At 53.6% G+C, this 26,240-nt stretch overlaps 1 protein-coding gene across 6 annotated transcripts in view; it reads right to left on the reverse strand.

Moving 5' to 3' along the window:
* Window positions 1-8,648: 8,648 nt before the first annotated feature.
* The window catches only part of Ntng2 (netrin G2), a 57,345-nt gene continuing 39,753 nt past the window's right edge, over window positions 8,649-26,240 (reverse strand). For 4 of the 6 annotated variants that reach the window (XM_060389785.1, XM_060389783.1, XM_060389786.1 and 1 more), the window contains exons 5-12: window positions 21,548-21,720; window positions 19,241-19,267; window positions 18,200-18,337; window positions 15,012-15,086; window positions 13,208-13,309; window positions 11,467-11,634; window positions 10,104-10,238; window positions 8,649-9,651 (exon numbers count right to left, since the gene is read on the reverse strand). In XM_060389785.1, the coding sequence (XP_060245768.1) occupies window positions 9,419-9,651; window positions 10,104-10,238; window positions 11,467-11,634; window positions 13,208-13,309; window positions 15,012-15,086; window positions 18,200-18,337; window positions 19,241-19,267; window positions 21,548-21,720 (1,051 nt within the window). In that variant the 3' untranslated portion in view covers window positions 8,649-9,418. The remainder of the gene's footprint in view (window positions 9,652-10,103; window positions 10,239-11,466; window positions 11,635-13,207; window positions 13,310-15,011; window positions 15,087-18,199; window positions 18,338-19,240; window positions 19,268-21,547; window positions 21,721-26,240) is intronic. The other 2 variants (XM_021642445.2, XM_021642661.2) reach the window with 2 other exon arrangements.

The following is a 26,240-nucleotide window of genomic DNA, read 5'->3' on the forward strand; positions in this document are numbered from 1 at the left end:
TCCATGTTAAAGAATTACTCATTGCTGGATTAACGCTGAAGGAGCTGCAGATGACGCTTTGCCAGCTCCATGTTTCTATTCCCACTCTCCTCATTCCCAGGTCCCTTTTGAATTTCCTGGGTAAGGTTGTGAGCTTCCCCCTTGCCACATGGACATCCTGCAGATTATAGCAAATTCGCTATTGGGCTGGGGCGAGAAGGGTAGCCAGGAGCTACCTGGGTATAGTGACTCGGGACAGGCACTCCTGGAAACGCACCGGGTATCCATGTTCAAGCCAGGGAATTGCCAGTGGTTACAGATACTCAGAACACACAGTGGCTTACAGAATGATGCTTTCTGCATGTCACTATACCCAGGGTGCACTCGGGTCACAGGAAACAAGGGAGTTTAATAAATTTGCCCAATGGGATGAGTGCTGTGCCATGGTCACTTCATCTGTGGAATTTGTTAGCATGGTAGGTATATCAGAGATTGAAGTGACCAGGCATCCCTCCCTGGACCAGACCACAGTTGCATGTAATCACCCCACTTCCTGGGTTTCACCATTAAGGAATAAGTAATTCAGGGAGCAACAAGGTTTAGCTTGAACTTAGAATTTACAATGTTGTGAGCACCACGGAGATGGTTTCTGCCCACCAGTGACCTGAGTTATCATCCCCTTCTGCTATGCAGAAGGCACCACAGCAAGAGATGTGAGTGATGTTCTCCAACGGCATCTGAAACCATGGTCGCCAGGAACACGGGTGCCATTTTCTACTACAGATAGTTAAAGCAGGAGCCTTCAGCCTGGGAGTCAGCATGGGCCTTTTAAAAAACTGCTGCTTCTGGCCGCCCCAGAATTTCTGATGTAATGGATTTGGAGCGCAGCTCTTGGGTGTTCCCGTGGCACAGCCAGCACTGGAGTTTAGCTCCTGTGGAGGCAGCAGGAATAAGGGTCCCATAGGGGTCAGTACATCATCTCTGAGCTCCTTAGATGTGGCTCTCCAAAAAACACTTGTTTCTGCTTAGATGCGAGGTTCACTAGGGTAGTGCAGCAGAGCCTAGGGAGGAAACTAAAGTGGCCTAATTGCAAGCAGCCAACATCATCGTCAAAACCCTTGATTTTCCTGAGGGTTTGCTCTTGGCTTTGGACACTCTGGGCTTGGACATATGTATAAAACCATGGAGACAGGTTTCTACCACCTCCAAAGCTGTGTGCACCTGTTTTAGATAGTACATCTTCCCCCATTACTCCCAACCCCCCAGTGCTGGGGGTTGAACCCTGGACCTGGCACATGCTAGGCAAGCAGTCCACATCACCAGAGATCCCCCCACCCTACCCCTTTTTTTTTCCCCCTTTGAGATATGGTTTCCCTGTGTAGCCTTGGATGTCCTGGACTTGCTTTGTAGACCAGGCTGGCCTTGAACTCAGAGATATCATACTGCCTCTGCCACCCTGAGTGCTAAAATTACAGACGTGCACCACTGGGCCTGGCTTCTTCCTTTTTTTGAGACAGGATCTCACTATGTAGCCCTAGATGGCCTGGAACTCCATATGCCAGGCTGAACTCAGAGATCCACCTGCCTCTGCCTTCTGAGTGCTGGGATTAAAGGCATCCCATGACATTTGGCTAATTATCCTTTTTACTTTTTAACAGTAAAAGTCAATTGCATTTATTTTTACTTTTTTTTATACCTTTAAATTGTGTGCATTAGGGAGATAAGCATGTGCAGGTGAGGGCACAGATAAGCCTGGACCTTGAGTTCCAGGCAGTTTGTGAGCTTTCGGTCATGGGTGCAGGATCCCTTGCAGGTCCCCTGCAAGAGCAGTGAGGGCTCTTACCTGCAGACCCATCTCTCTGGCCCTTTATAATGAAAATGAAAAGCACCCGCCAGTTATCTAACCAGTCCCTCTTTAAAGTGTTTATTACATGTGTGTGTACAATGTGTGTCATGTGTAGCAAGTCTCCTTTCACCATGTGGGTTACAGGGATCAAACTCTGGTCATCGGGTTTGGCAGCAAGTACCTTTACCCCCTGAGCCGCCTCACCAGCCAGATAGGTTTTTTGTTTGTGTATACTGGTGGCCATGTAAAACTTTCTACAGTGAGGAGTTTGGGAGTAGAGGTTGGAACAGCGCTGGTCTAGGGGATGCAGTCCGGCAGTCCCACTGTCCGCAGGGGCTCTGCCCAGAGCCTTGTGGATGGCAGCACACTGGAGGAAGCTCTGTCTCTCCCGGTGCCCCTCCCAAGGCCTGCAGGACCTGCTGAGAGTGGATACCCCCTTTTCTGGAGGTTGGGGCTCACATGCTCTGCACATTTTCCTCCTGGGCTCTTTTTTTCTCTGTGCTTAGAGAAGTGATATGTTTCCAGTGTGAATTGTAAATCCTGTCCATTTCCAGTGCATTGCTTTCTGCCCGTCACTCCTGCCTTTGGTTAGATAGGATTTGCCGACCCCCCCGCCCCAACACTACCTTTATTTTTTGTTTGTTTGTTTGTTTGTTTGTTTGTTTTGTTTTTTGAGACAGGGTTTCTCTATAGCCATAGAACTCTCTCTGTAGACCAGGCTGGCCCTCTGTAGAGCCACTCAGATTAAAGGCATGCACCACCACTGCCGAGTGAAGGATTTGCTCTTAATGTCATTTAATATAGAAAAGCTGGAAAGACTTTTTCCATTTGAAAATTTAACATTTTGCTCTTAATTATGTGAATATGGGGGTGGGGGCATTGGGTATGTACATGTGTATATGCTCCTAGAGGCTTGAATCCCTTGGAGTTGGAGTTTTAAGTGGTTGTGAGCTGCTGCGTGGGTTCTAGGAACGGAAACTGGGTTCTCTGCAAGAACTGCTCTTAACTACTGAACCATTTCTCCAGCCCTTAAATTGCATTTTAGTTATTTTGTGTGTGCGCACACATGCATGCCACCGTACTCGCTACCTGTGGAGAACAGGACAGTTTGCAGGGGTTGTTTCTCTGCTCCGACAGTGTGGCTCTGGAGATGGAACTGAGGAAGACAGGCTTGGCAGCAATTGCCTTTACCTGCCGAGCCATCTCCTGACCCTTAGTGACTTGTAGTAACTGGGCTCATTTATGGCCTATCGATGACCTTTTGGCACAAGTGCGAGGTATGCGGAGACTGTAGCAGGGTGACGGGCACACTCATCCCTTAAGATGTTTGTTGAGAACCTATCCTGCTCTCTGCCAGCTCTTTTGAAGTGTTCAGCTGGTGACTGTCAATGCTGGTTGCTTATCATGCAATATGGACAATGTTCTTCCTGCCCCCGTGGCCTGGGCCAGTGCCCACCCTCCCATCACCCTTCCCACACCCTAACAATACTTTTTGAGTGTTACTGTACAGGCTTAAGAAAAATGACCCATGTTGGGTAAGAGTTCATGGCTGTCAGTATTCTATTAAAGACTCCTCTGACCATGCTGGTCCAGGGCCCCCAGTAGTCCAGAGGCTGGAACCCACTTTTTCTCCTTAGAGCTCCGCCACGCCTCTTCCTAGAGAAGAATGCTTTCAAGGCGAGATCTAGGCTCAAGCACTCCAAACTTCCCTGCTCTCCTGCTGGAGCTTTATAGAACTGAGCTCAGGGAATGAGCAAGTAGAATTGGGTGTCGGGTGTGGGCAGAAGTGGAGGTGCAGTGGGAAAGGCCGCAGGGGTACAATTCTTTCACTCCCCCATCTTTCTTCAGCTCTTCTTGCTCCTACATGCCCAGTAGAGCCTGCCTCTCTTCTAGATCATGCATCAGTATGAGAGGGACTCAGACCACTGCCCCAGGCACAGTCCTAAGACTTTAATGCAAACCTGCTCTCAATTGCTCAACATGGACTGGCTGCTCTGAATTCATGGATGGGTGGGAGATTTTATTCAAGACAGGGTCTCACTACTAGCCCTGGCTGTCCTGGAACTCACTCCGTAGATCAGACTGGCCTTGAACTCACAGAGACCCGCCTGCCCCTGCTTCCTAAGTGCTGGGACTAAAGGCGTGCACCACTCTCTGTCTGGGATGATAAGTAGGCATGTGGGTGTGGGCCTCCATCTGTGATCTCGTCCCTGCCCTAGACTCACAGGGACTCTGGAGGCTGGTATCCCAGCCACCAACAGTGGCTGCGAGACTCAAAGGTACTTCCTAGACAAAGTTGCCTGTAAGTCTGCATCTCCAACACATCAGCCTGGCCCACTCTTGAAAAGCCCTGTCACCTGTTCCTGGACCAGTCCTGTCCACTGTCACCAGGTTCTAGATCACCCGGTTCAGCTGAGACCTAGAACCTGACTCTCTAAGAGCTATCCCTGCCTGGCTTATATATCCTTCCCTCCATACCTCTTTGGGGATTCTTGGGCTGAGCAAATTCTTGAAGGGACAAGGGGCAGGGCAACAGAGGGTCAGCAGAGGCTGGACAGGCCGTGCCAGTATCCAGAAGGCCTCTGTGGACTTGGGAAGCCCAGGATAGACACATGACTATGTCTTCCAGAAAGAGCACTGGGAGCTCCTGTCCTATGGTTTCCTTTTCCTGCCCCCCCCCACCCCCTGCACTGTCCCATCCACAGCTTTCTCTCCAGTCCTGCTAACCTACCTTCCCTGTCTTGTTCCAAGCCCCAATCTACCCAACATGTGCAGGAGACTGAACAGAAGGAGCAAGCCCCACGCCTGTAAACCCCGCACTCAAGGCTGGGGAAGGAGGCTTGCTATGAGTTTCAGGCCAGCCATGAAGAAGTAAGTAGAGGGGTTTCTGCCCTGAGGATTCTGGCTGGCCGCTACATACATGGCAGTCCAGGAGCAGGGGGATCCTTGGGCACAGTGGGCAGAGGCGTGCAGTGTCTTTCTGGTCCTGGGTAGCCTGAAAGCTGGCCAGCTGCCTGCATATGGGAAGGAGTAGGGCAGGTGGAGGGGTGGGCCTTATTACCCAAGGATGCTTGTGCTTTGTGCCTGAGAGCCTAGCACACTGGCATATGAGAGAAAAGAGGGAGAGAAGGGGAGCAGGGATGAGACTGTATCGCATGGCAGGCATGGAGGTGACAGGATGGAGATGGACCAAGTGGTGGAGCAGTAGACACTGGTGACTGGCTTTATGTCCACCAGTGTGAACTCACTGACTCAGAGATGTCCCTGGGAGACCAGTGCTATTGTCAGTGTCCCTTTTCATAGACGAGAAGACAAGACACAGAGTGACTGAGTCGCTCAAAGTCACACAAAGTATAGCTGTCAAGACTAGCTTCAAATCCAAGTGGCAAGCTCCCAGCCTTGCCCTGACCTGCTGTCTTCTCTGCCTTTGCAGAACCCCACATCTTGGCTAGCCATATAGGCACTGGTCAGCTAAGGAGAGTGCCCATCTCAGCTCTGGGCTGTATCCGAAGAGTCACCTCCTTGTTCAGCTAAGGTTGGAAAGCACCTGGCAGCCTGCAGCCTCCTGCCTCCGGCCTGCCTTCCAGGGCAGTAAGGTCTCCTCTGCCAACAGAAACAACCATGGGGCGGGGAGGGGGTGGGAGCAGGAACCTGACCAGACCCATCCTCACAGAGAAGCACACAGCAACTCCCTGTTAGGAGCTGGAGTCCCTCTGCCAACAGCTGAGGCTGGGAGGGAAGAGGGAAGGGGCCAGGGGCAAAATGAAAGGCTGTGCTAGCCTTTCTTTTGTGGAGATGGCTCAGTTAGGAAATGCCATGAAAGTATCCACGTGCCCACCTGTAAACACAGCACTAGGAAGGCAAAGATGGGTGGGTGGAGTTCTGGAGCTTGCTGGACAGCCTGACCAGCTGATTAGTGAGCCCCAGGTTCAACAAGAGACCCTGTTTCAAAAAAAACAAAGTCTCGGTGGGTAAGGCACTTGTCACAAAAGCATGAAGACCTGACTTGTGATCCCCAGAGCACAAACAAAAGCTGGACAGAGTGAATGTCTTTGTAATCCCAACATCCTGTGGCATTGGAAGGAAAGATAACTTCCCACAGGAGTGCTTGTAACAGAAAATACTAGAAACGTCTATCAAAAATATTGATAGTTATTAGCTCTGGGTGGAGACTTGTAGGTAATTTTAACTTCAAAATGACTAGCTGGGTGAAGCGACACATTTGTTGTCCTGGCACAAAGGAGGCCGAGGAGGCAGGAGGATCAGGAATCTTCTGTTAGCCTGGGCTGCAGAGCAAGATTTTGTCTCAAAATATACAAATGTTTTGTTAGCTTTTAATACTTTCTAACTTCCCTATAAATTGCAACGTGTGCTTTCAAAAGCAAAAATAAATGGGCAAAGCTTTTCTTATTGGCCCATCCCTTTAAGAGTTCCCACCTAAGATGAGCTTGGATGGGCTAGTTTGCTCACTCTGGGGAGGCCAGCCGGATTCCGCTCCTCCCCATTTCTCCCAAACCTTCGAGAGATGTGAGCTGCTCCCCAGACGCCCATAAATGCCTCATAACTGTGAAGCATGGTGGAGGCAAGATTGCCAACGCAGCAGTCCTGTTTATTTAGGGGGCAGGGCCAAGGCAGCTTTGTGTAGGGGTGCATTCCCCTGGCTCTCAGCAGTCAACGGGATGAAGCCAGGCTCCCCCAGGGTCCCCACTCAGGGCAGAAGAGGGAGGTGGGTAAAAAAGAGCCTGTGGGGATGCACAGGCCTGCGGAAATGGAGAGGCAACCCCAGCAACCTCTTAACAGTCCCGATTTCAAGCAAGTCTCAGTCTCCTTCTCAGCCTCTACTTGTCCCTCTGTAAAACGAGCCACCCATTCCTCCTAACACAAACTGTCAAACTAGGGCATTTCTGCCTTGGCTCGGGCACTGGGGAGAAACCTGTGAATGTTACCACATGGGGTAGGGCCACAGCTGGCTCCATCACCATGGGAACCCTGGTGCTTAGGGCTTCCCACCTCTGCCACTAAGAGCTGCGCAGCCCACAGAGTCAAGATGAAAACCTGGTCCTGGATAAGGACAGGGCTAACATCCTGACACCCGTACCGGTGGGCGCTGCTGTGAGCACAGCTGGGCAAAGGGTACCCCCCCCCCCACTTTTGCCTTGGGGAACCAGACACCTAAAGCCCAAAGCTGAGCTGTGACTCCAGCTTGGATGACCTTGTTTTCTCCTTTGCTCCATGGTCTGGAAGATGTCAGAGTTTCCCAAATGGCTACTGGCAACGTTCCCTTCACCCTGACCTCCGTCTGAGGTCAGGGCCTGAGTGGTCCACAGGGACTGGGGCTGCCACTCTGATTTACAGCGTACTGCAACAGCCCTCTGCTCTGGAGATGACTGGCTGGTCCCAGAGATGCTGACACAGCAAGGCCGGCTGAGAGGTCAGGAAGGACAGGGTGGGTCCTCCTCTCCTCCCAGGCCCTCCAGTGTCCTGGGACACTCCCAGGTGACAGAAAGAAAGAGATATGTGTGTGTAGGAGCCATTGGTGCTGGGCCTCTTTGCTGGAGGCTCTGCCCCATTGTTACCATAGTCCATTACCAGACCCAGAGGCTTTCTGGGCTGCAACCCTTGCTCAAGACAAGAGCCCTGCCATGACAGCAATTCTGCTTCACAGCCCCACCCCAATTCATGGGTCAGGCCAAAGCTGGGCCCTTCCCACCCCTCCACCCCCACCCTTCTTTCCAGATCAGTTTTCCTGAGACCTTCACCTTTCACTAATCTGTGCATGTGCTCTCTCCTTCTGCCTCCCGAGCAGAGACCTAGATCACTGTGGTTCTAACTGCTGCTGGAGCCTCCTTCACATGCCTGCATTACAGTCATTTGCAGGAAGGTGGAATCATATCAGCTCAACCTCTGCTCCCCTGTAGAAGGTGGGGGCTGGCTCTGCTCTGGGGAGAGGTGATGTCCCAGGCTTCAATGCTGATTGGTGTGATGACTTGGGTGTTTTGATTTCTTTCTGAACACAGTCAACACTGGGGTCTGGCGTCAAGCCAGGAGGGCCAGGGACTTCTGCACTGGCAATTCTGCCTGAGACAGAAACTTCAGGTCTCACAGCTTGCTTCCCATGGACATTTGTGAAGACCTTTGTGAAGACCCCATCAGGCTGTGGCCCAAAGTTCTGAAAGTGGGAGAAAGAGACTTGAGCAAAGGCCTGGGTAAGCCCAGCCTAGAAAGGGCAGCTAGCAGGTAGCAGTACAGGAGGTGGCTTGGGTGGGGCAGTGGGCACTCAGGACAAGGAGCTAGGAAAGGCTTGGAGATAAGTGAGCTTTGGGGTGGGGGTGGGGGAACCGACCTCTTCCAGGCGCTGCACACACTGGGGAGGCTTCCGTGACCTGTTGGGTCCTCACATACCAAAGTGACTAAAAGCAGGTGTAAGCCCACGCTGGGACTCAGTGGCCAGGCAGGCCGCAGCTGGGAGCTGTGTGTCACACTGGACCTGAGGCCCCAGAGCCATCACATTTACCCCAGCATGGAGTACAGCCTCAAGAGTTCTCCCTGAGTTCTCGTCCTGGGCTTCCATAGCAGATACTCTGAACTTGAGGGGAGCTGTAGGAAAGGGGGACACCTCTGCTCAGAGAAGCACCTCCCAGGTGGAGGCCACAAGCCTGGCCCAATGTGTAATGGGAGGAAGGTTACAAGGAGAGGACAGATGGGGAAGAGCCCAACAGCGAACTGTTCTCTTAAAACTTTTTTTTTTTTTTTTTTGTGGGCTTCTTTTTTTTATCCAAACCTTTGGAGTGTCTACCAACACAGAAGGCACACAGGCAGAGGCAGCTGTGAACTCGCTTTACTGTGGGCTTGCACACCATCAGCCGCTCTCGGTGACCAACTCCCAACCGAGTCCCTCCTCATAAGGGGCAGTGGATACAAACAAAATAGTTCTCTAGAAAACAAGGTTTCCACCCCTCCCCGCACTTTGTCCTTCCCCTCCCCCAGACAGTGAGTTCCTCCGTCTCCAGGCCTCCTTGGGGGCCTAGGGTCTGGTGAGTGCAAAAAAAAAAAAAAAAAAAAAAAAAAAAAAGATACAAAAGAGAATCAAGTCAGCGACTAGAGTTGTAGGCAACTGGAGTTCCGGGTCCGCTGGCTGCTCATGGCAGCCAGGAACAGGCGCTGGGGTGAGCACAAGAGTTCTGTGTGTGGGGGTGGCAGGACCTGCGGGTGTTAGGATGAGCAGCGTTTCTCCCCAGTCCCTGTCTCACCGCCAGCAAAAGAAAGGAGAGGGAGGGGGAGGGACGGAAGGGAGAAAAGGAGGAAAAAGAGGACGAGAAGAAGAGGAAGAAAGCAAAGAAAGAAAACTGGGAAACGAGAAAAAAAAATGATAGGGACGTTAGGTTATAAAAAAGAAAAAACTGAAAACTGCAGTCTGCCGGGCCTGGGCTCCACAGCGCCCCCTGTGGAGGCAGGAGCGAGGGCAGCGCCGGGCAGGGCGGGTGAGCGCGGGCGGAGCAGGGAGGGCGGGAGGACTCTGCGAGTAGCACCTGGAGCGTCTCGGCCGCACCCGAGTCGCTGCCGGGCCCGGAAGCCCCGGACCCTAGAACGGGCTCAGCAGCCCAAACGGGCCGCCAGCCCGAGCAGCAGCAGGCATCCGAGCAGGGTGTCGAGGCGCGGGGCGGTGCCTGGCGCGCGGTCACAGTCCGGGCCGCTGTCGTCGGCGAGGTCACAGCGGGGCTGCTCGCAGTGCACGCCGGTGTAGCCGCGCGGGCAGGTGCAGCGCTGGTTCTGCACGCAGGTGCCGCCGTTCAGGCAGAGCAGCTGGTCGTCGTCGCATACGTTGGCTGCGGGTCGGAGGGGACAGGTGAAGCAGCTGCCGGGAGGGACTGAGCTTCTGCAGTGAGGAGCTGGCTGGAACCCCCCGGGGGTGCGCTACTTAGAACGCACACCGTGAGAAACATCCCTGCCAGGTGGGCCCTGGGCCCTACTCTGCCCGCTCTCTCCCCGGCAGTGGCGCGGCTCTCCAGGAGCATCTGCTGTCTGCCTCTAGAGCTTTGGGTACCGGGAGCGCTCTGCCAGCGCTGGCTCCCACTTGTCACGGACTTTGCCCACTGAAGACCCGGCAATGCCCGCTTGAGGCCCCACCCACCCACTTTGAACCCCTGCCCGAGGTCGCACCAGGTTCTTCTCACCGCAGCCAGCGGCAGGCCCACGTAGGCCCCGCCCACCGGCTGAACCACGCCCCTAGCTTGAAGGCTCGGCCTTGACGGGGGTGGGGTGGGGGCAGTCCACTCACGATAGCATCCTTGGCGCCAGTAGTGCGTGGGAAGGCAATCGTCGCACTTGGGCCCCACCGCGCCCTCCCGGCACTCGCAGAAGCCGGTCTCGTTGCACCGGTCATGCACGGAGCCGATCTGGTTACAGTTACATTCTGGGGGGACAGGAGGAACAGGTGCATCGGAGCAGCATCTACAAACTGGCCCAGCTCCGGGCCCAGCCTTTATACCCCTTTTTATATCCCTCTCAGCTGGGTTTCTCTGCACTCTCTGGCCATGCTCCCCACAAAAAACTCCAGGCTCTCTGTAGTCTTTCCTCTCCTGGCATCCAACACTCTTCCTCTAGTCTCCCTGTGAGGCCTGGAGTCGCATTCTCCTCTTTGGACCGCTGAAGGGGGCTGATTCTTTCCAATACCAAGCTAAGAATGTTGCAGATGACAGGGGTCTGTCCAGGAGGCTGTATGGTGTGTGTGTGTTATCCCCTCCCCCAAGGCTGGAGGCAGAAGGAGGAGGAAGAGCAGCCAGAGGCTTACCTCTGCCTGCCTCCCCCACCCCTCCCGCCTGCCCTAGCTGGTTTGGGAGAGGGGAGGTCTGTGTGTGTGAGTGTGAGTGTTCCTGGCCCCCAGTCCTTGAAGTCCAATGCTTGGCCTGAGATGGAGGCACAGAAAGAGGGGAAGAAGGTGCACCTCTAATCAGATCCATTGTCCCTGCCCTGTCCCTGCAGCCGGCCCTGTGTGACACTGGCAACACAATTCTGTTTGATCACTTTAGAGTTGATGGAATTATCTGAAGGCCTCAGCCATGATCCAGAGTGACAGCTCTAGCTTTGCAGCTGAGCTGGCCAGGTGGTGGAGGTGGGGGATGGGCAGTGGTCCTGCTGGCTGGCTGAGATCTGGCAGCTCAGGAGACCTGGCCGGGAGATGGGCAGTCCTGAATGTCCTTCTATGCCACTGGGTGTTAGTTGAGGGCTATGTGTTTGGCTTTTAGGGTGCGTCCCCTGTCCAGGTCCAAGGAGTGACAGGAGATGTCTACAGAAAAATCAGTGCTGGAACAGACCCTGAAGAAAGAGTGGGTGCCCATGAGAGCAGGCACAGCTTTATAAGGCTGGCTCTCAAGTGTTGAAGGACAGTTTCAACAGCAGAGAAGAGAAGTTGTTCGTCTCTATCGCCCAGCTTCCTGTGAGCCCTGAGAGGACTAGGAATGGACCAAATTCACACCAAGCCTGGGCCCCTAACTAGTGCCTGCGATTCCACTGTCTACACAGAGCTGGGGGTCACCAGTAGCTGATCAGAGGGTTTCTGTTCCCTAGACATGTCCAGATAGAGAAAGCCTCATGGTGGGGCCTGCTCTGCGCCTTTGCTACCCAGGGGCTCTGAGGCTCACCGATGCAGACATTCTCGTCGTCTAACTCGGCGGAGCCGTTCCGGTAGTAGCCCAGGCGGCAATGCTGACAGTGCTGGCCTCGAGTGTTGTGTTTGCAGCTGACGCAGGTCACCACGTTCAGGAAGTCAATGTAGCTGCAGCGGTTGGAGTGGCCGTAGCACTCGCAGTCTGGACCAGCCGAGCGGGAGAAACACCAGGGTCAGTGAGCAGGGAGGAAGCAAGCATTCAGAGAAGGGCACACCCAACAGTATATAGGGAAAGAGAGAGGAGGCATCTTTAGCAGGAGGACCTGGAAGGGGCACACTTCTGTAGCGTGTGGGTAAAGCGGCCTCGGACAGCTTGGAGTCCCCAGAGGCCTGTGGGTAGACAGTCGGGGAGGCCAGGGCATGCCAACACCTGGCTGGGTCTCAGGGCAAAGTGCTGGCTGAAGGAGGCCCACATGCTGGGGCTGATTAGCAACTGATTTCTGCACGGTGGGTGGGGTGATGCCGCAGGCCGCATTTACAGAGGGTCAGTGCTAGGCTTCCGCGTTTGCTATAGTCCCTTCAAGGGCCTGTGGATGAATGGAGTCGCACACAAATGTGGGCATGATGGAATGGGTCAGAACCTTCCTCCCATGCTGCTTTGGAAGAGGGAAACTGACTGCTGTCCCTGTCCCTGCAAGTCCCTACAGGACACTCCTTACTGGCCTAACCGTCCCACAAGCTTGACTGGCACCAAATCGCTGGTTTCGGCAAGAGTCTGGGCAGCAATCTCTTGGCTTCCTCTAGTCCCCATCCAGCTTTTGAACCTCACTGCTCAGTTCAAACCAAGGAAAACACCTGTGGGCCATTGTGGGACCTTTCACTCTTCCTCTCACAAGTGTTTTTCGTTTTGTTGTTTTGTCCTTGGACTCAACATAGGTATGGAACTTCTGATCTTCCAACCCCCACCTCCTGGGATTACAGTCATGCAATTTCTGGGGCTCCAGCCCAGAGTTTCTTCTTGTGTGCTAGGAAGCCATCAGCCAAGCCACACACCTGGCCTGCCACACATGGTTCTCAGGCTGGCCTTGCAAGTGGCTCTATCAACTCCCATGACTGCCTGGGTCAAGACCCCTAGGACCTGAAGTAGCAGATGTCAGTGTGGAGAGTCACTTTCTGAGCCATCGTTATGTGTTCGTTCTAAAGGACTCAGTATCCCCATGCCATTGAACATGAAAGCTGGCCACCTGGACAGCTGCCCCAGACAACTTCAGCTTCCTGTCTGTGAGCACAGGGTGGTGCTGACCAGGTCTGTGTATGGTCAAAGGCACCGGAGACCCTGGAGAAATGCCTTTGAGAAGCATCTAGGCGAGCTGGTGGACCCACCCATGAGTCTGCCTACCCTGCCACTTCACCGTGGTCCTCCAAAGACACTGTGAAACATCCTCCAAATGCCCCCAAAGAGCATTGCCAGGGACCCGAGTGTCCCAGATTCCACACCAACCAAGACAAGCCCCTGGGCCACACCTCCCAGGGGAGCCAGGACAGGCTATTTATGGCAGCTGCTTCTCCTGCCATGTGCCTGCCCACTGGGCCTGAGTTCCTTCTGACTCATCCCTGCTTTCAGCTCCCTTGGGGCTGGAGAGACTTAGCTCAAATGGCCCAGCTATTCTGGAAGGGTTTTCTGAATTGGTACGGACTAGCTCTGTCCTGCATTGTCTTTCTCCAGTGAACTGGGGAGGAGGTAGGAGGCCTGGCCCAGGCCTTGAGATTCTTACCTTGAAATTCTTCAATGGGTATTACTTGAGGAGATCTGGGCTTGAGCTGGAAAAGTGAGGAGCCCTTGACTTGGGAAGGGGCAGCGACAGAGATAGCCACAGCTTAGAGAGACAAGAAACAAGTGCTTATGCTTGCCATGGTCCAGCCACTAGGACAGGCCCCCTGTGCCCAGGGAGAAGCTAAGCCAAGGCTTCGGGCTGGACAAGTGCTTATGCTTGCCATGGTCCAGCCACTAGGACAGGCCCCCTATGCCCAGGGAGAAGCTAAGCCAAGGCTTCGGTCTGGTGCCAGTTCACATTTGAGGAGCGACCACATGGCCCTCGGGTGTGAAGTGTGGCTCTTCTCAGAGTCCCAGGCCGAACGAAGCACCTCGTAGTAATGACAGGGCATACCCACTGCCTCTTATTCCCTGAGGACACCTCCGAATCCTCTGGAGCAATCCCCAGATACCTTCTCCATCCCCTAACACCTCCACCTGCAGCTAAGACATTTGCTGACACTGAGAGGTATTTGGCTGGCTGAGAGCAAATGACACTGCCTTTCTGCCCTTTCCCTCTGTCCTCAGAGCTTCCCTGGTCAGCAGATGCTGAGATTAAATCTGGCATTAAAGGCTGCATCTTGGGGCTGGCGAGATTGTTCAGCGGCTAAATGCACTTGTTGCTCTTGGAGGACATGGATTCAGTTCCCAGCACCCATGTGTCAGCTCATAACTGTCTGTGACTCCAGCCCCAGCACTTTAGAGGATCCAGTGCCTTCTGACCTCCGTGGGCACCGGGCATGCACGTAGTGCTCATACATACGCCCACTCGTATACAGAAAAGAAATATGCTTAAATATTTTCAGGATGGCATCTTCTTTACTTCTGAGGACATCTTTCTGCTGCAGCTAGCACAGATCCTTTGCTGTCCGTGGATGTGACTTATAAGCCTCATCAAGCCAAGGATGCAGGCAGCACTACCTTTCCCTGCCTGGAATCCCACCAGGACCCAGCCCCATTCTTGGAGGTGATCATGCTATTACCATGTGGAAAACCGTCTCTGCGATTCCCTCTAAGACTCTGTGGCTCTCGGGTGGGGCCAGGGAAGGAGCCCTAGGCAAGGGCACTCAGCACTAGAAAGGGTGTGTTGACTGAGGGACCTCTGACTCCCCTAGTTGTGCAAGCAGTTGCCAGCAGAGGGAGCTCAAAGCCTGTCTCCCAGCTCATTCATCCCTGGGGTTGGAGGGGAGCTTGGGGTCTTTGACGGGGTGGGGCCAGGACAATAGGGCTGAGACTATGCCAACTGAGGACAGCTGAGGACAACCTATGACTGCAGATAAGCCCTCTCTTCCGGCTGTCGCCTCGCAGTGGGAGACTAATCCTCTTGACTTGGTCCTGAGAGGCTCGCTTAACTCGGTAGGTTGCCAAATCTGCCTCAGGCTTCTCTGTCACCTTCATTTACTCGCAGTCATCCCTATTCTGGGTCCACATGACCCTCTCTAGGCCCCATCAGCTGCCCAGGTATCCCATGACCCACACTGTGAGGTGGGAGAGGGGGTTCCTGTAATGAGGGCCACCCTTCTACACACTGAAGCCCTTGGAGAAGGTTTAGAATCAGAATAGAGTTTGGGGTAGAGGTAAGGGTAGCTACCAGGCCTTTTACCTCAGTACTTTGATCCTGAGTTCTTTCTCCCCAATCCTTTAAGTTCTTGGGGCCCCTCGTCCTCAACACCCCCAACACATAAGCCTGCTACCCCCACTACAGAGGGAGGGTCTAAGATGGAGCTTCTGGGGTCTCAGGCCTGGCATAGGCCCTGCCCCCATACCTTCTGCACTGGTGGACACCTGGGGCCAGAGGGAGCTGTCCCCAAGGGGAGAAGTAGCGGGTGGCTTGGTCTGACCTTAGGAAGAAGAAGAAAAGAAATCAAGTCATATGAAGGATGATGCGCCGACCCTCCAGGGGCCCCTGGAAGAAGCACCGCTACAGGCTCTGTCTACACGGGCTAAAGGATCTGGGTCCAAATCCACTACAGAGGTGGCAGCTATACTACTGCAGCCCACAAAGGATATGCACACACTTGAAGCCGGAGGAGAGGAGGGCCCCATGCCTAAGGCTCTGTGGGCTTTGTAGTCCATCCTTCACTGGAACACTGCTTTCAAAGACTCTTCCCTCTTTGTGTGGTTTCTGTTCCAACCTGAGAGCCAGTCAGAACAGCTCCTGTGTGTGAAGCCTCAGGCTAATGTGGTGCTGGGAGACATTGTCCTGGCCAGGATGCTAGTAGACACATTGAGAAAAGTTCTAGGTTCCCCAGAGTTTCCTCCGATGTCTAACTTGCCTTTCTGATCACTGCCCTTCCACCCCTAATCTTTGGCTTGAGAATCAGGAGACCTCATCATGAGTCACCAACTCCCCCATTCCCAACATTCATTTCCCAGAGCTGGACACAAAGCAAGGATCACAGGCAGCAATTGCTTTACTGAATTCAAAGGATAGAACTGGGAGAAGGGGGGGCAGAGGGAGCTGATGTCTTCCCTTTTGGAAAGGGATTACCAGTGGTGGTTGATGGAAAAAGAAAAAGAAATTCTACCAGTTTAAAAAAACGGCAGGAGCTTCCCAGCTGGGAGCCTGAAGCCTTTGGACATCAAATTGACATTAATATGGTATTCAGTGAAGAGACAAGGCCGCAGGACCCAAATTGGCTAGGGCTTAATTAGGGGCCTGGTAAAACTACCAGAAGGTATCTTGCCTCTGAGCTTGGCTTCTCCCAACCCCCTTGAGGAGGCTGGGGAGGATCAGGCTCTCCAGTCTGGCTTCCAGCACAGCTTGGCTTAACAATAGCAGGAAATAGAAACATCTGGGGCTGAGGTTTCAAGGCTTGGCTGGACTGTAGCCAAAGAGATCTGAAAACCTGTTGGAAGGTGCTAGGTCTAGGAAGAGAATGCTCCCGTCTGGGTTTTGCTGGGACATGTTGGGTCCTTGTGTGCCAAGACTAGACGGAGGGTCCTTTGAAACCAAGAACCCATGCTAACTAGATCTTAACAACGGGACCACCTCCAAGTACCTGAGACTTCAGGGCAGTGGCCCGGAGTGGCGGAGCAGGCAGGGAGTGAGTCAGCCAGTCCTGTGCTCCAGCTTGGACTTCATGTTTCCTGGGACCTTGGGTAGCTGTTTCTCTCTCTCTCTCTCTCTCTCAGTCTCTCTCTCTCTCTTCTTTTTAAAAAGACAGCTTTATGGGGGTATACTATATACACCTTAGATGCAGCAGCTTCTTCCTATACTTCCATCCCCTCTCCCAGTGAGACCAGGAAGATAACACCACACAACCTGCCAGACACCGGCATGCAAACAGCATCCAGGCCAAAGGTGTGCCTGGTGACCAGGGCACTCTGGGAACAGGTAACACAGGAGCTAAGGAGGAGAAGGTGCAGGCTGCTGGCTGTTTCCTTGAAGCCACCTCCTCCCCTTAATGCTCAGCCATCCAGCCCAGGGCTAGGAATTGCAGAGCTGACAGTCATTGAAAGTTTGCTGTTGCTGCCTCCTGCTCACTAGCAAAGCCTGGGAGTCAGCCAGCCCTGTACCCTTGGGGAAGCTTCACAGCTCAGACCTCACCCTTCTGGAGAGATTTCACTGGGCCCCCTCTGCCTTCTCATAGTTAACCTCCACCTTCACAGTCTGCTCCACACCACTCTCACACGGGCAGCTTCCAAGCGGGTTGTAGGTTCCTCAGTACCTGAGCACCAGTGGCTGTCTCCCACCCAGGCTCACCACTGGGTGAGTGGTAGACAGCGCACCTCACCCCTGCTAGCTTATTTCTGCCCCCCTCTGCCCAGCACCAGCTCAGCAAAATGCAAAGGTCTCCGGAGGCTGCCAAGCCTTAGAGCCCGATTTCTTCCCCTCAAAGGGGCTCCTGATGGCAGGTTTCCCCTGAAAGTTTTCATCTCCTTGTCCAGCCTCCCATACAATCCCCACGGAGCGGTACAGAGGGAAGCCCTGTGCTGTGGTCCTGGGAAGGTGACTCTCTCAAGGTCGTCAGTTGACCCGGAGAGCCACCCTGTGCAGCAGATGGAGACAGAACACAGTGTGAGGTGGATCTCTCCGCAGCTGCGGAGGGCTCTCTGTCCCAGATGTTACCTGCCACGGGGTAAGGGGTGTCTAGGTCAGGGCGATGAATGGAAGAGAATATCAGGGATATCCAAGGAATAGGGAGCCCCAGCATGTCCCCCAAAAAGGCAGGGAGAGGGGTGTGCTACTGGAGCCAGAAGGAAGTTACTTGGCCACCATCTTGCTGGAACCCTCTGGGAGGAAGAATCTTTTCAGGTTCCCAGTATCTGCAGTGGACCAGGCCTGGCAAGACTTCCCTAGTGAGTCCAGAGGTCCACACCAGGACCTCAAACCACTTGTATGCACAAATCATGCTTTAGGAGAGCAGACGGACAGACAGACAGGCCTGTAGGCCTCTATGTAGCTGCACATGTAGCCATGAGCCAGGAAGTTGGCCTGGGCCTGTCTCTGCTCATGAATATTTAGGAGTCTGGTTCTTCTCAAGGCCCCTCCTGTCCTATCTCCTCCACTAGTCTAGCTCTGTTCTTCCACTGACCGCACCTGGACAGAGGTCCCAGTCAGCGGCCAGGTGGGCGCAGAGCCTGAGCCAGCTCCATGGATGGACTACAAAGCATGTAGTCCTTGGGCAACAAGGCTTCATCTCTGGCTGAATATCTGAGTGGATTTGCTGCTGTGGGCACCCTCCTACAAGGTTGCCTGTCCTCTTGGCTACACGGGCCTCTGGGCCTGAGGGACAAGCAGGAGTCAATTCTGGGTGCTTCGGTGGTTGCGTTGGTTAGGGCTCCTGCTGGGATGGTTTCCTGAGATGGCCTGGGGGCCTCCTCAGCCAGTGCCTTTACAGGGCTAGGATGCTAGAGGCTTCTATTCTAAGAGGCAAGCATCTGCTCTTCCCTGGGTGAGGGAGGCAAGAAGGGAGGGGGCACGCATCCCTTCCTGCGCTCTCATACCTACCTGTAGGCTGTGGGGTGCTGGGGGCTGGAGGGACTTGGATGGTAGATGTGGAGGGAACAGAAGTGATAGGACCCTTCCTTGTGGCCTCAGTGGCCATAGGGGCTTTGGGGGCAGGGTCTTTTCTAGACCTGCCGGTACCTGGCAAGACATGGAGAAAGCAAGAAAAAGTGGGGTAGGGGTGTCCCAGAGAAGCCTTCCCTTACTCTGATGTTGAGGTCAAATGCCAGTGATGTTTGTTAAGTCTAGTTTCCTTCTGGCCACCAGCAACCCAGACAAAGGTCAGCCTGACTGAGGCAGGACAGTCAGGCATGATGGAGGGTGATGAAGTCCATGAAAGCATCCTTGAGGCTTGAGGTCTGCCATAGTTTGACACTCACAAACCCTTTTCTGCTGGCTTTTGGAGTGAGAGAAGACCCTTTGGGGCAGAGGGTAACTCACCCTCTGCAGTGCTTAAATGAGATGATAGAGTGCCCTGCTTTGCACAGCTACCTGGCCCCACTGAATGCTTGGGAGGACCAAGTGGCTGGGAGTCAGCAGGCACCCACATCAGCCGCCCTCACTAACCTTGGGATTTCCAAGACACTGGCATTCTTGCAGATGCCCCTCCCCAGCCTGACAGGCCCTAGACATCTGGAGCTTTGGGATCAGGGCTGGCCTCCTCCAGCCTTATGGCAGAGCAGGCTGGCTGCAGAGGCTGCCTGGAGGAGGTACCAAATGGTCACACTCAGGGAACAGACACTGCCACTAGTAGAGAAGCCCCCGCCCCAGTCCCACCTCCAAATCCTGGCTGTGTACAAAGGACAGAATAGAGCATAGGAGGACAGAGGAGTCTGTTCACCCAGAGGTCAGGGGACCAAAAGTGCACAAAGACCCTGTCCTTCTTCCAAAGCAGCATAAGAAAGCTCCTAGGAGACAGAGGGTGAGGGGCAGAGAGGCAGGTGGGCGTGGTCAGGTGCGGTGGGGAAGACAGAGGCCAGGCCCAGGGAGGGAAACAGTCTCCAGGCCCAGCTGCGGAGCCTTGTATAGAGTGTGGGTACTTACTGCCGAAGGCGGAGCCCGCAGCAGCACCTGTAGGGGCACAAGAGGGTCACAGAGTTAGACACAAGGCTTGGTCACCTCCACCTGACACAGGGCAGTGTACAAAGTAGGGGGCACCCACAGAGGTGTCCTCCAGCCTCACTACAGGGAAAGAGCTGGGGTCTGAGACTGCCTGGTCCCAGAGACAGCCTCAGTGGGTCCACACCTATGGGGACTCTCACCACGGACTGCTTGAAGGATGCTTTTAGTCCATTCTACAATGGGATACTGTGAACTGTCCCTCCCCAGGACACAGTGGTAAGCATTCCCTCCTTTTTAACCCAATTTCCAGGCTCCCGAAGGCAGAATAATGTCCTCATGGACAGAGTTAGCAACAGGGAGTTGGAAGTGTGGCCTGCTGGGAGACCTGGCAATGTGAGAGCTTGTATCCAAGTCTTTCTGGTGTCCTGTGCCTCTGTGGGAGGGGAAGCCTGGGACTGTGGTTTGACCAGTGATGTCACTGTCCCTGAGTAGAACTGTCATGGTCACAAAAGGAAGGGGCCAGTCATGGCTTTGTCCCAGGTGGTTCTGAGAAAGGACTTGTGTTGGGGGCAGTGGGCCAGATGGGGCACGTGGTTCCCCTGACACTACTCTGGTTTTTACCTACACACCTTGGCAAATACCACATGCATGAGATATGGAAGACACCTTGGGAGTGTGGGAGCTGAGAGCAAGGACTCACAGAGGCTGGGAGTAGAGTGTAGAGGCGAGGCGGCCTCAGAGTTTGGCCCTGAGGGTGAGGAAGGTGCAGACACCCAGTGGAAGATCCAGTCCCAAGAGACTGGACTTAGAGGATTTTGGCTTTGGGAATAGGGAGCCATGGATGGAGAGGGTAGGGTAATCTCACAGGTGCCTTGTCCTTGCGGGGGGGCGGAGGGGCTGACAACTTAGGGCTTCATTCCCAAGGCTTTGAAGTAGGCGGGCACCTAGGAGGGGGTGCCCTTGTGATTTTGAAGAGGAGGTCCTAGAGGGGAGGAAATGGGGGTGAGGTGACACTCTGGGGTGTTGGCAGGGTGTGAGGATAGCAGCCCTAGCTGTTCTGCAGGTAGGAGTGTTGGTTCATGGTGGTGGAGGTGGCAGGCGGGAGGCTGAGGAGGAAGCCAGGCAGAAGTGGTGGGGATGGGGGTGGCTATGGGACATATGGAGGGGAGACACGCTCCCTAGGGAGCGAGAGCACCAAGTGCTAAAGGAAAGGTCAGGATACAAAGAGATGGCGAGAGGCACCCAGGAAGAGGGAGCTAGACCGTGGGCAGGCCAGCAGCTCGCCAAGCCCCCTTTGTGCCTTTGAAGACCCTTGAGTGCCTTGAGGTGCTTGGCAAGTCACCCTTCAAAGGCTTGTCACAATGCCGGCTGCAGCCCACGCACACCATGCCTGTCCCCGGCTGCCTTGCTGCAGCCTTCAGCTTTGATCAGTCTAAAGCCACATGAATCTTCTAGGGGTGAGGGAGGGTGCCAGATGGGACAAGTGGTTTGGGAACCATGTGGACCCTGGCTTTGTCACTGGGTCTTGTGCTGCCTGGGACTGGCTGTGGGACCAGGAGGGCACTGGGGTGGCCGGGCCTCTGGGCGCTATGAGGTTGTAAGGGCCCAGGAAAGACACATTGGCCTCTGATCCTGGTGCAACCTCAGCCCGGAACAGGTCATTTGGTGCATTTCACGTGTCGGGCCTGAGGAACCAGCTGAGGTGCTCTTCTTCTTGCAGCCCAGAGACTTGTGGGAGTTGTGACTTCATGAGGCCTGCTCTGGGTGGTCCCTGAAGGGGTACTCATGATGCAGACATGTGTGGACAAAACTCTCAGATGGCTTCCTGTGACAGCTGAGTGAGGTGGGGACAAGACTGGGCTGAGAGCAGGGGCTCAGACAAGAGTCTCAAAGGAAACTTCTGCAAAATGTGAATGTTAGCCCCTGACTGCCAGAATCCCAGCTGGGGCTGCAGTGCCAGAAGCACCACGTGACACACGCATTCACCCCATCAGCACTCATTGCTAAGGTGTATTCACCTGCACCCCTGCTCTGCACCTCCACAGAGTTCCTGCCTGTTCTCAGAGTGAAGAAGGGTGGCAGACAAGACGTGAGGAGGGTTGGCCTGCCTGCAACTAGGGCTGAAAGTAGAGCCTAGAAGACATGCCAGCTGCCCCCTCCCCTCCTGTGTGTGTGTGTGTGTGTGTGTGTGTGTGTGTGTGTATGCATGTGTACGCACACGCATGTGCACATGTGAGCTGCAGTTCTGGGGCAGGATGAGGGCTGCTACTGCTCAGGCTACATACGTACAGGCGTTGGGAGAGCCATGGGGCAGCGGCAGGTAGGAGCCAGCTCGCCAGGCCCGCGTGCGGAAGTTCTTCTTGCACTTGCCACAGTCGGGGCCCGTGGTGTTGTGTTCACACTCGCACTGCAGGCTGCCCTCACGCACTGTGCACAGGTTGGCATGCAGGTTGCACTTACACCTGGGGAGACCAAACAATGGGGGGAGGTCAGCAAGCTCCAGGGCAGCCGTTTGATCTCTGGGGAAGGCAAGAACTCCAGAGCAGGAGTGGCCAGGTCTGTGCTGGGCTGGCCTGGAAGGGACTTGAGGCCAATGGTCCATTGCACACTCAGACTCCCCTTCAGACAAGGAGTGCAGACTTCCACTCCCGTGCTTTGGAGGCCTTTCTCGGGGGTGCTCTGGACCCCCTGAGGTTGGTTCTGGCTGTCCTCCATGGCTACATTCCTAGACTTCTACTCTTGGGTTAGGGGAGACTCCCTTATCCCAGACATTTTAGGAAGCTGATCACCTTAACTCCTTTTTACTTACTTATTTTTCATCTTTTGGGAGAACATCTCACATAGCCCAGGCTGGCTTTGAATTAGCTCCATAGCCAAGGATGACCTTGAACTTCTGATCTTCCCACATTCACCTTCCAAGAGCTAGGAGTACAGGCACTGGTTATCACATCCATTTTAAAGTTGTGTACTGACATGTGTGCCATAGCATGTATGTGGAGGGCAGAGGACAACTTTTGGGAGTTGATTCTTCCTTTAAACATGTGAAGCCTGGAGATGAAACTTGAGTTATCAAGTTTTGGGACAGGTGTCTTTACTGGCTAAGCCATCTCTTGGGCCCCACAATTGTGTGTGTGTGTGTGTGTGTGTGTGTGTGTGTGTGCGCGCGCGTGTGTGTGTGTGTGTGTGTGTGTGTGTGTGTGTGTGTGCTGGAGAGTGAACCCAAGGCTTTGTACACACTAGGTAAACACTGGACCCACTATGCCCACCTTAGCTCTTAACTGAGGTGGGTACCCAGGTGACAGACAGCGACCTGTACGTGCCCCAGCACCTCCAGTGAATGCAGAGTCCTGCTGAAGGCTGCAGACCCAGACACTTGAGGGTGACAGAGAGAACCCCAGCTCCTCAGCTGTTCGTTCACCCACACATGTATTATTCAGCATTTTTTTCAAATATTCATGGGCACCTCATCATTTTGCAAACTGGTAAATAAAAGGAAAGCAATAAGCATGGCTTCCGCCTGTCTTCCATAAGCTTTTCCTCGGGGCGACCTAAAGAGGGTGAGGGCACTTGCCTTTCTATAAGTGTTTTATGATGAAGTCAGGGACCCCTAGGAATGAAGGGCTCCAGGCACCGAGCCGTGTCAGTCAGAATGCCGCAGGTGACACAACTGGAGCAGGAACCTGAATCAGACCAAATCTAGACCAGAAATGCAGAAAACAGAGCAACACACTGAATGTCACCAAGTGGGGTGCGGCTCACAAGGTACTGGCAGGCACCTGGCTGCTCGGAGGGATGACTGAGGGTGACAGTGGCTACGAAGGGAGGGGACCTCAGCAAACCTCAAAGGCGTACCAATCCAGGACCAATTTGTGTACCTGGCTGGGCCTTGGATGAAACACACTCAGATGAACGCCAGCTGTACCTGGAGGGCACATGGCAATCTAAGGGTGTTTATGATATTAGCATATATCAGCTGTCTCATGCTGGTGCAAACTGGTCCTTAACATCTCTGTGTTTTAGAGAAATCCAGAAATATTTATAAGTGCATTTTTGGAACAGCTGAGAGTGGCTTTTGGGTGAGTGAAAGGCCACACTAAGGAAAAGGAGCCTAGATAGTAGCTGGGGCAGGAGGTTTGTGTGTGTGGGGGGGGGGGTATGGGAATGTGAATTTTTTCACAGGCCAAAGTTAAAGAGGGAGCTGGACATGATCCCAGGTGTTTAGGAGGCTGAGGCAGGAGGATCTCAAATTCCAGGTCAGCCAGGGCAATAGAGAGTCCTTGTCCAGAAAACAAAACCAAACCCACAAAATTAGTGGGGAGTGGGCGAGGTGTGCAGGTCTGTGTGAGCATGATTTTACCTTATTCTGAGATGGGCAGACTCCCAAGATAGTCAATATTTGGAAAAAGCAAATTGCAACTGATATGCTGAGTGGAATCTTATTTTTATTAAAATACACAAGGAAAATGTTTATAGGGCACCAGTAACGTAATAGGCTTTGGGCTGGGGAGTAAAATGAGTTAGCTAAGTTAAATGGTTGTCAAAGAAGTTGGGGGGCTCCCTGCTCTGATGGGCAAAGGCTCTAAGTAGGAGATGATGAGAAAGGTCAATGGTGAGGGGGGCAGTGGAGGGAGACAGGGAATGGAAGGACAACCACATCGCATGCAGGGGCATTCTAGGGCAGAGAAAATGGCCCTTATGATATTGTGATAGGGACATGTTAGAGTTCTAGGGAACCTTGCAAATGCTGGACTTCAGTGAACACGTATGTTCACGGTGGCAGCAGCCACACCACGGAGGTGGGAGGTGGGAGGGGGTGCCCGGAAGCTGGGGCTGCCTTCCCACCTGTTTGCGAATCTGCTCTGTAAGCAGCAGCGGTAGAAGACCAGGGCTTGAGTATGGTTGCAGGTCAGCTATGTTTGCCAACTACTGTGGGAAGTGCTACCCAAAGAAGGACTGGGTCCCTGACTTAGTTTGGGCGGGGGGAAGAACAGGGCTTCAGGAAGAACATCTCTGAATCCAAATCTGAAGGGCAGGCCAGAAGTGGGGAACCTTCTAGAGAGACCAAGAACATGAGGAGGTCCCTGGGATGAAGAGGGGACTCAGACGGGTGTTCGCTGAGGGCACCCTGCTGGGTCACCGTGGCCTAGCTGACATTTTTATAGCACTGTGGCTGCTCTGGGCACATGGATCTGTCTGGGGACTAAAGCCCAGGCAGGGAACCAGCAGGCATCTTGGGTCCCTGTCTACCTGGTGAACAACATGGTCCCATAAAGACTTGCTGGAATGGGGAGCGCCATGCCAGGCTCTGGGATCTAGTGCCAGCATGGGCTTGGGGAAGATGTCTGCCAAATCCTTTCTCCTGCTCATGCTCCCCTTGCCAGGCTGGGCTGGGTGATGCTCTGTGTCCCCACAGCGCATTTCTTATACCCTCCCAGCAGGCCCATCACCTCTTGCCTCCTCATGTCTACACCATGCTTATTCAACACCCCTTGGAATTCAGCCTTGTCACCCTTCTTCATAGCCTCTTGTCTCTGGCTTTCTTCCTGTGTCTGTGTCCGCCGACTAGAAACAGGGCTCCCCAGGGGGACACCTGTGGCGGGGATGCAGGTGGCACCTCACCAAATACCCACTATCTGCTGGGCTAGCTAGGCTCCTGTCTTCTTTGGCCTCCCGCTTTCAGGTTATCCTGATAAGAAAGGGAATTAAAGTCCAGGAGGCCCCACTTTTGGTGTTTCCTCTTCAGTCTTTTGACTCTATGATGGAACAGGAGCATACCCAGGCAGCCATCCCATTTACACTCTCATACAGAACTCAATGAATTACACCAGCTGTCTGATAGTTTGTTATAAGATAAGCTTAGTATGTGGCAATTCTACCTAGCCATGGGCTAATTAGTGGGAGCGTTGTGAATGGGCTTAAGGTAGGCTGCACCAGGCTGTGGCGTTGGGTAGATGAGGCTCCATCAGAGTCCGACTCCATTGTAAATTAACGTGCTGTACAACCAAGTGGTGGACTGTTCCACAGTCATGAATGCACAGGGCAAGAACTAGTTCCAGGTGCCAGGAACATTCTGAGTGTGAGAGCAAAAGGCCGAAGTTCCCAAATGTTCTCATTCCCTCTTCTACCGTCACCTTCCTCTTATAGATGAGGACATGGAGCCAACTCCAGATGTCATAAAGCTCACACAGGATAGAACACAGATCATGACAAAAGAAGACACCAGAGTGGATGCAGTGAAGCCCAGTGGTGAGTTCATGCCTGTAATCAGCACTGAGGCAGGAGGATTGCCACAAGTTTGAGACCAGCCTGGGCTATGAAGTTTCAGGTCATCCTGAGCTACATTGTGAGACACTGTCTCACCTCTTCCAAAATTACACACACTTGCACACGCACACACACCTGTACCCTAAACACCGAAAGGAAGGCAAGTGGTGGGGGAAGGGTCAGGATTACAAATGAGTTCTATTTCCTCTATGCCAGTTCTCCCCTCCCCTGGCACAATCTTGTGTATCCCAGGCCTCCAACTCCCTGTGTAGCTAAATTTGACATGAACTTTTGATCCTCCTGCCTCCCCCTCCCTCCAAGTCCAGAGTGGGGGGAATCACAGGTCAGCATCATCTCCTAGTTTATGCGGTGTGGGAAATGGAATGTGGAGCTTCATGCTTTACAGGTGAGTGCTGTACTCACTGAGCCACATCCCAGCTTTGAGGCTCTCTAGGTTCACAATGACACACTCTTTGGCAGAGCGGAGGATTTGGGGGTGGTATGGTAACGCTTTTCCAAATGATCTTACAGCATGAATCACATGTGACAGACTGGTCCAAACCTTAGAAGGCTGAGATTAGAATGGCCTGTATTACAGCTGTGGGGATTGTTTTGAATGTGAATTGATGCAGGAGGACTCAGTCTAAGGTGGGCAGCACCATCCCCTGGTTGGTCCTAAGCTGTATACGGGAAGCTAAGCATGAGCCTGTGTGAGCCA

This window comes from Meriones unguiculatus, chromosome 8 (assembly GCF_030254825.1).
Source record: "Meriones unguiculatus strain TT.TT164.6M chromosome 8, Bangor_MerUng_6.1, whole genome shotgun sequence".
In the NCBI taxonomy this organism is placed as follows: Eukaryota; Metazoa; Chordata; class Mammalia; order Rodentia; family Muridae; genus Meriones; species Meriones unguiculatus.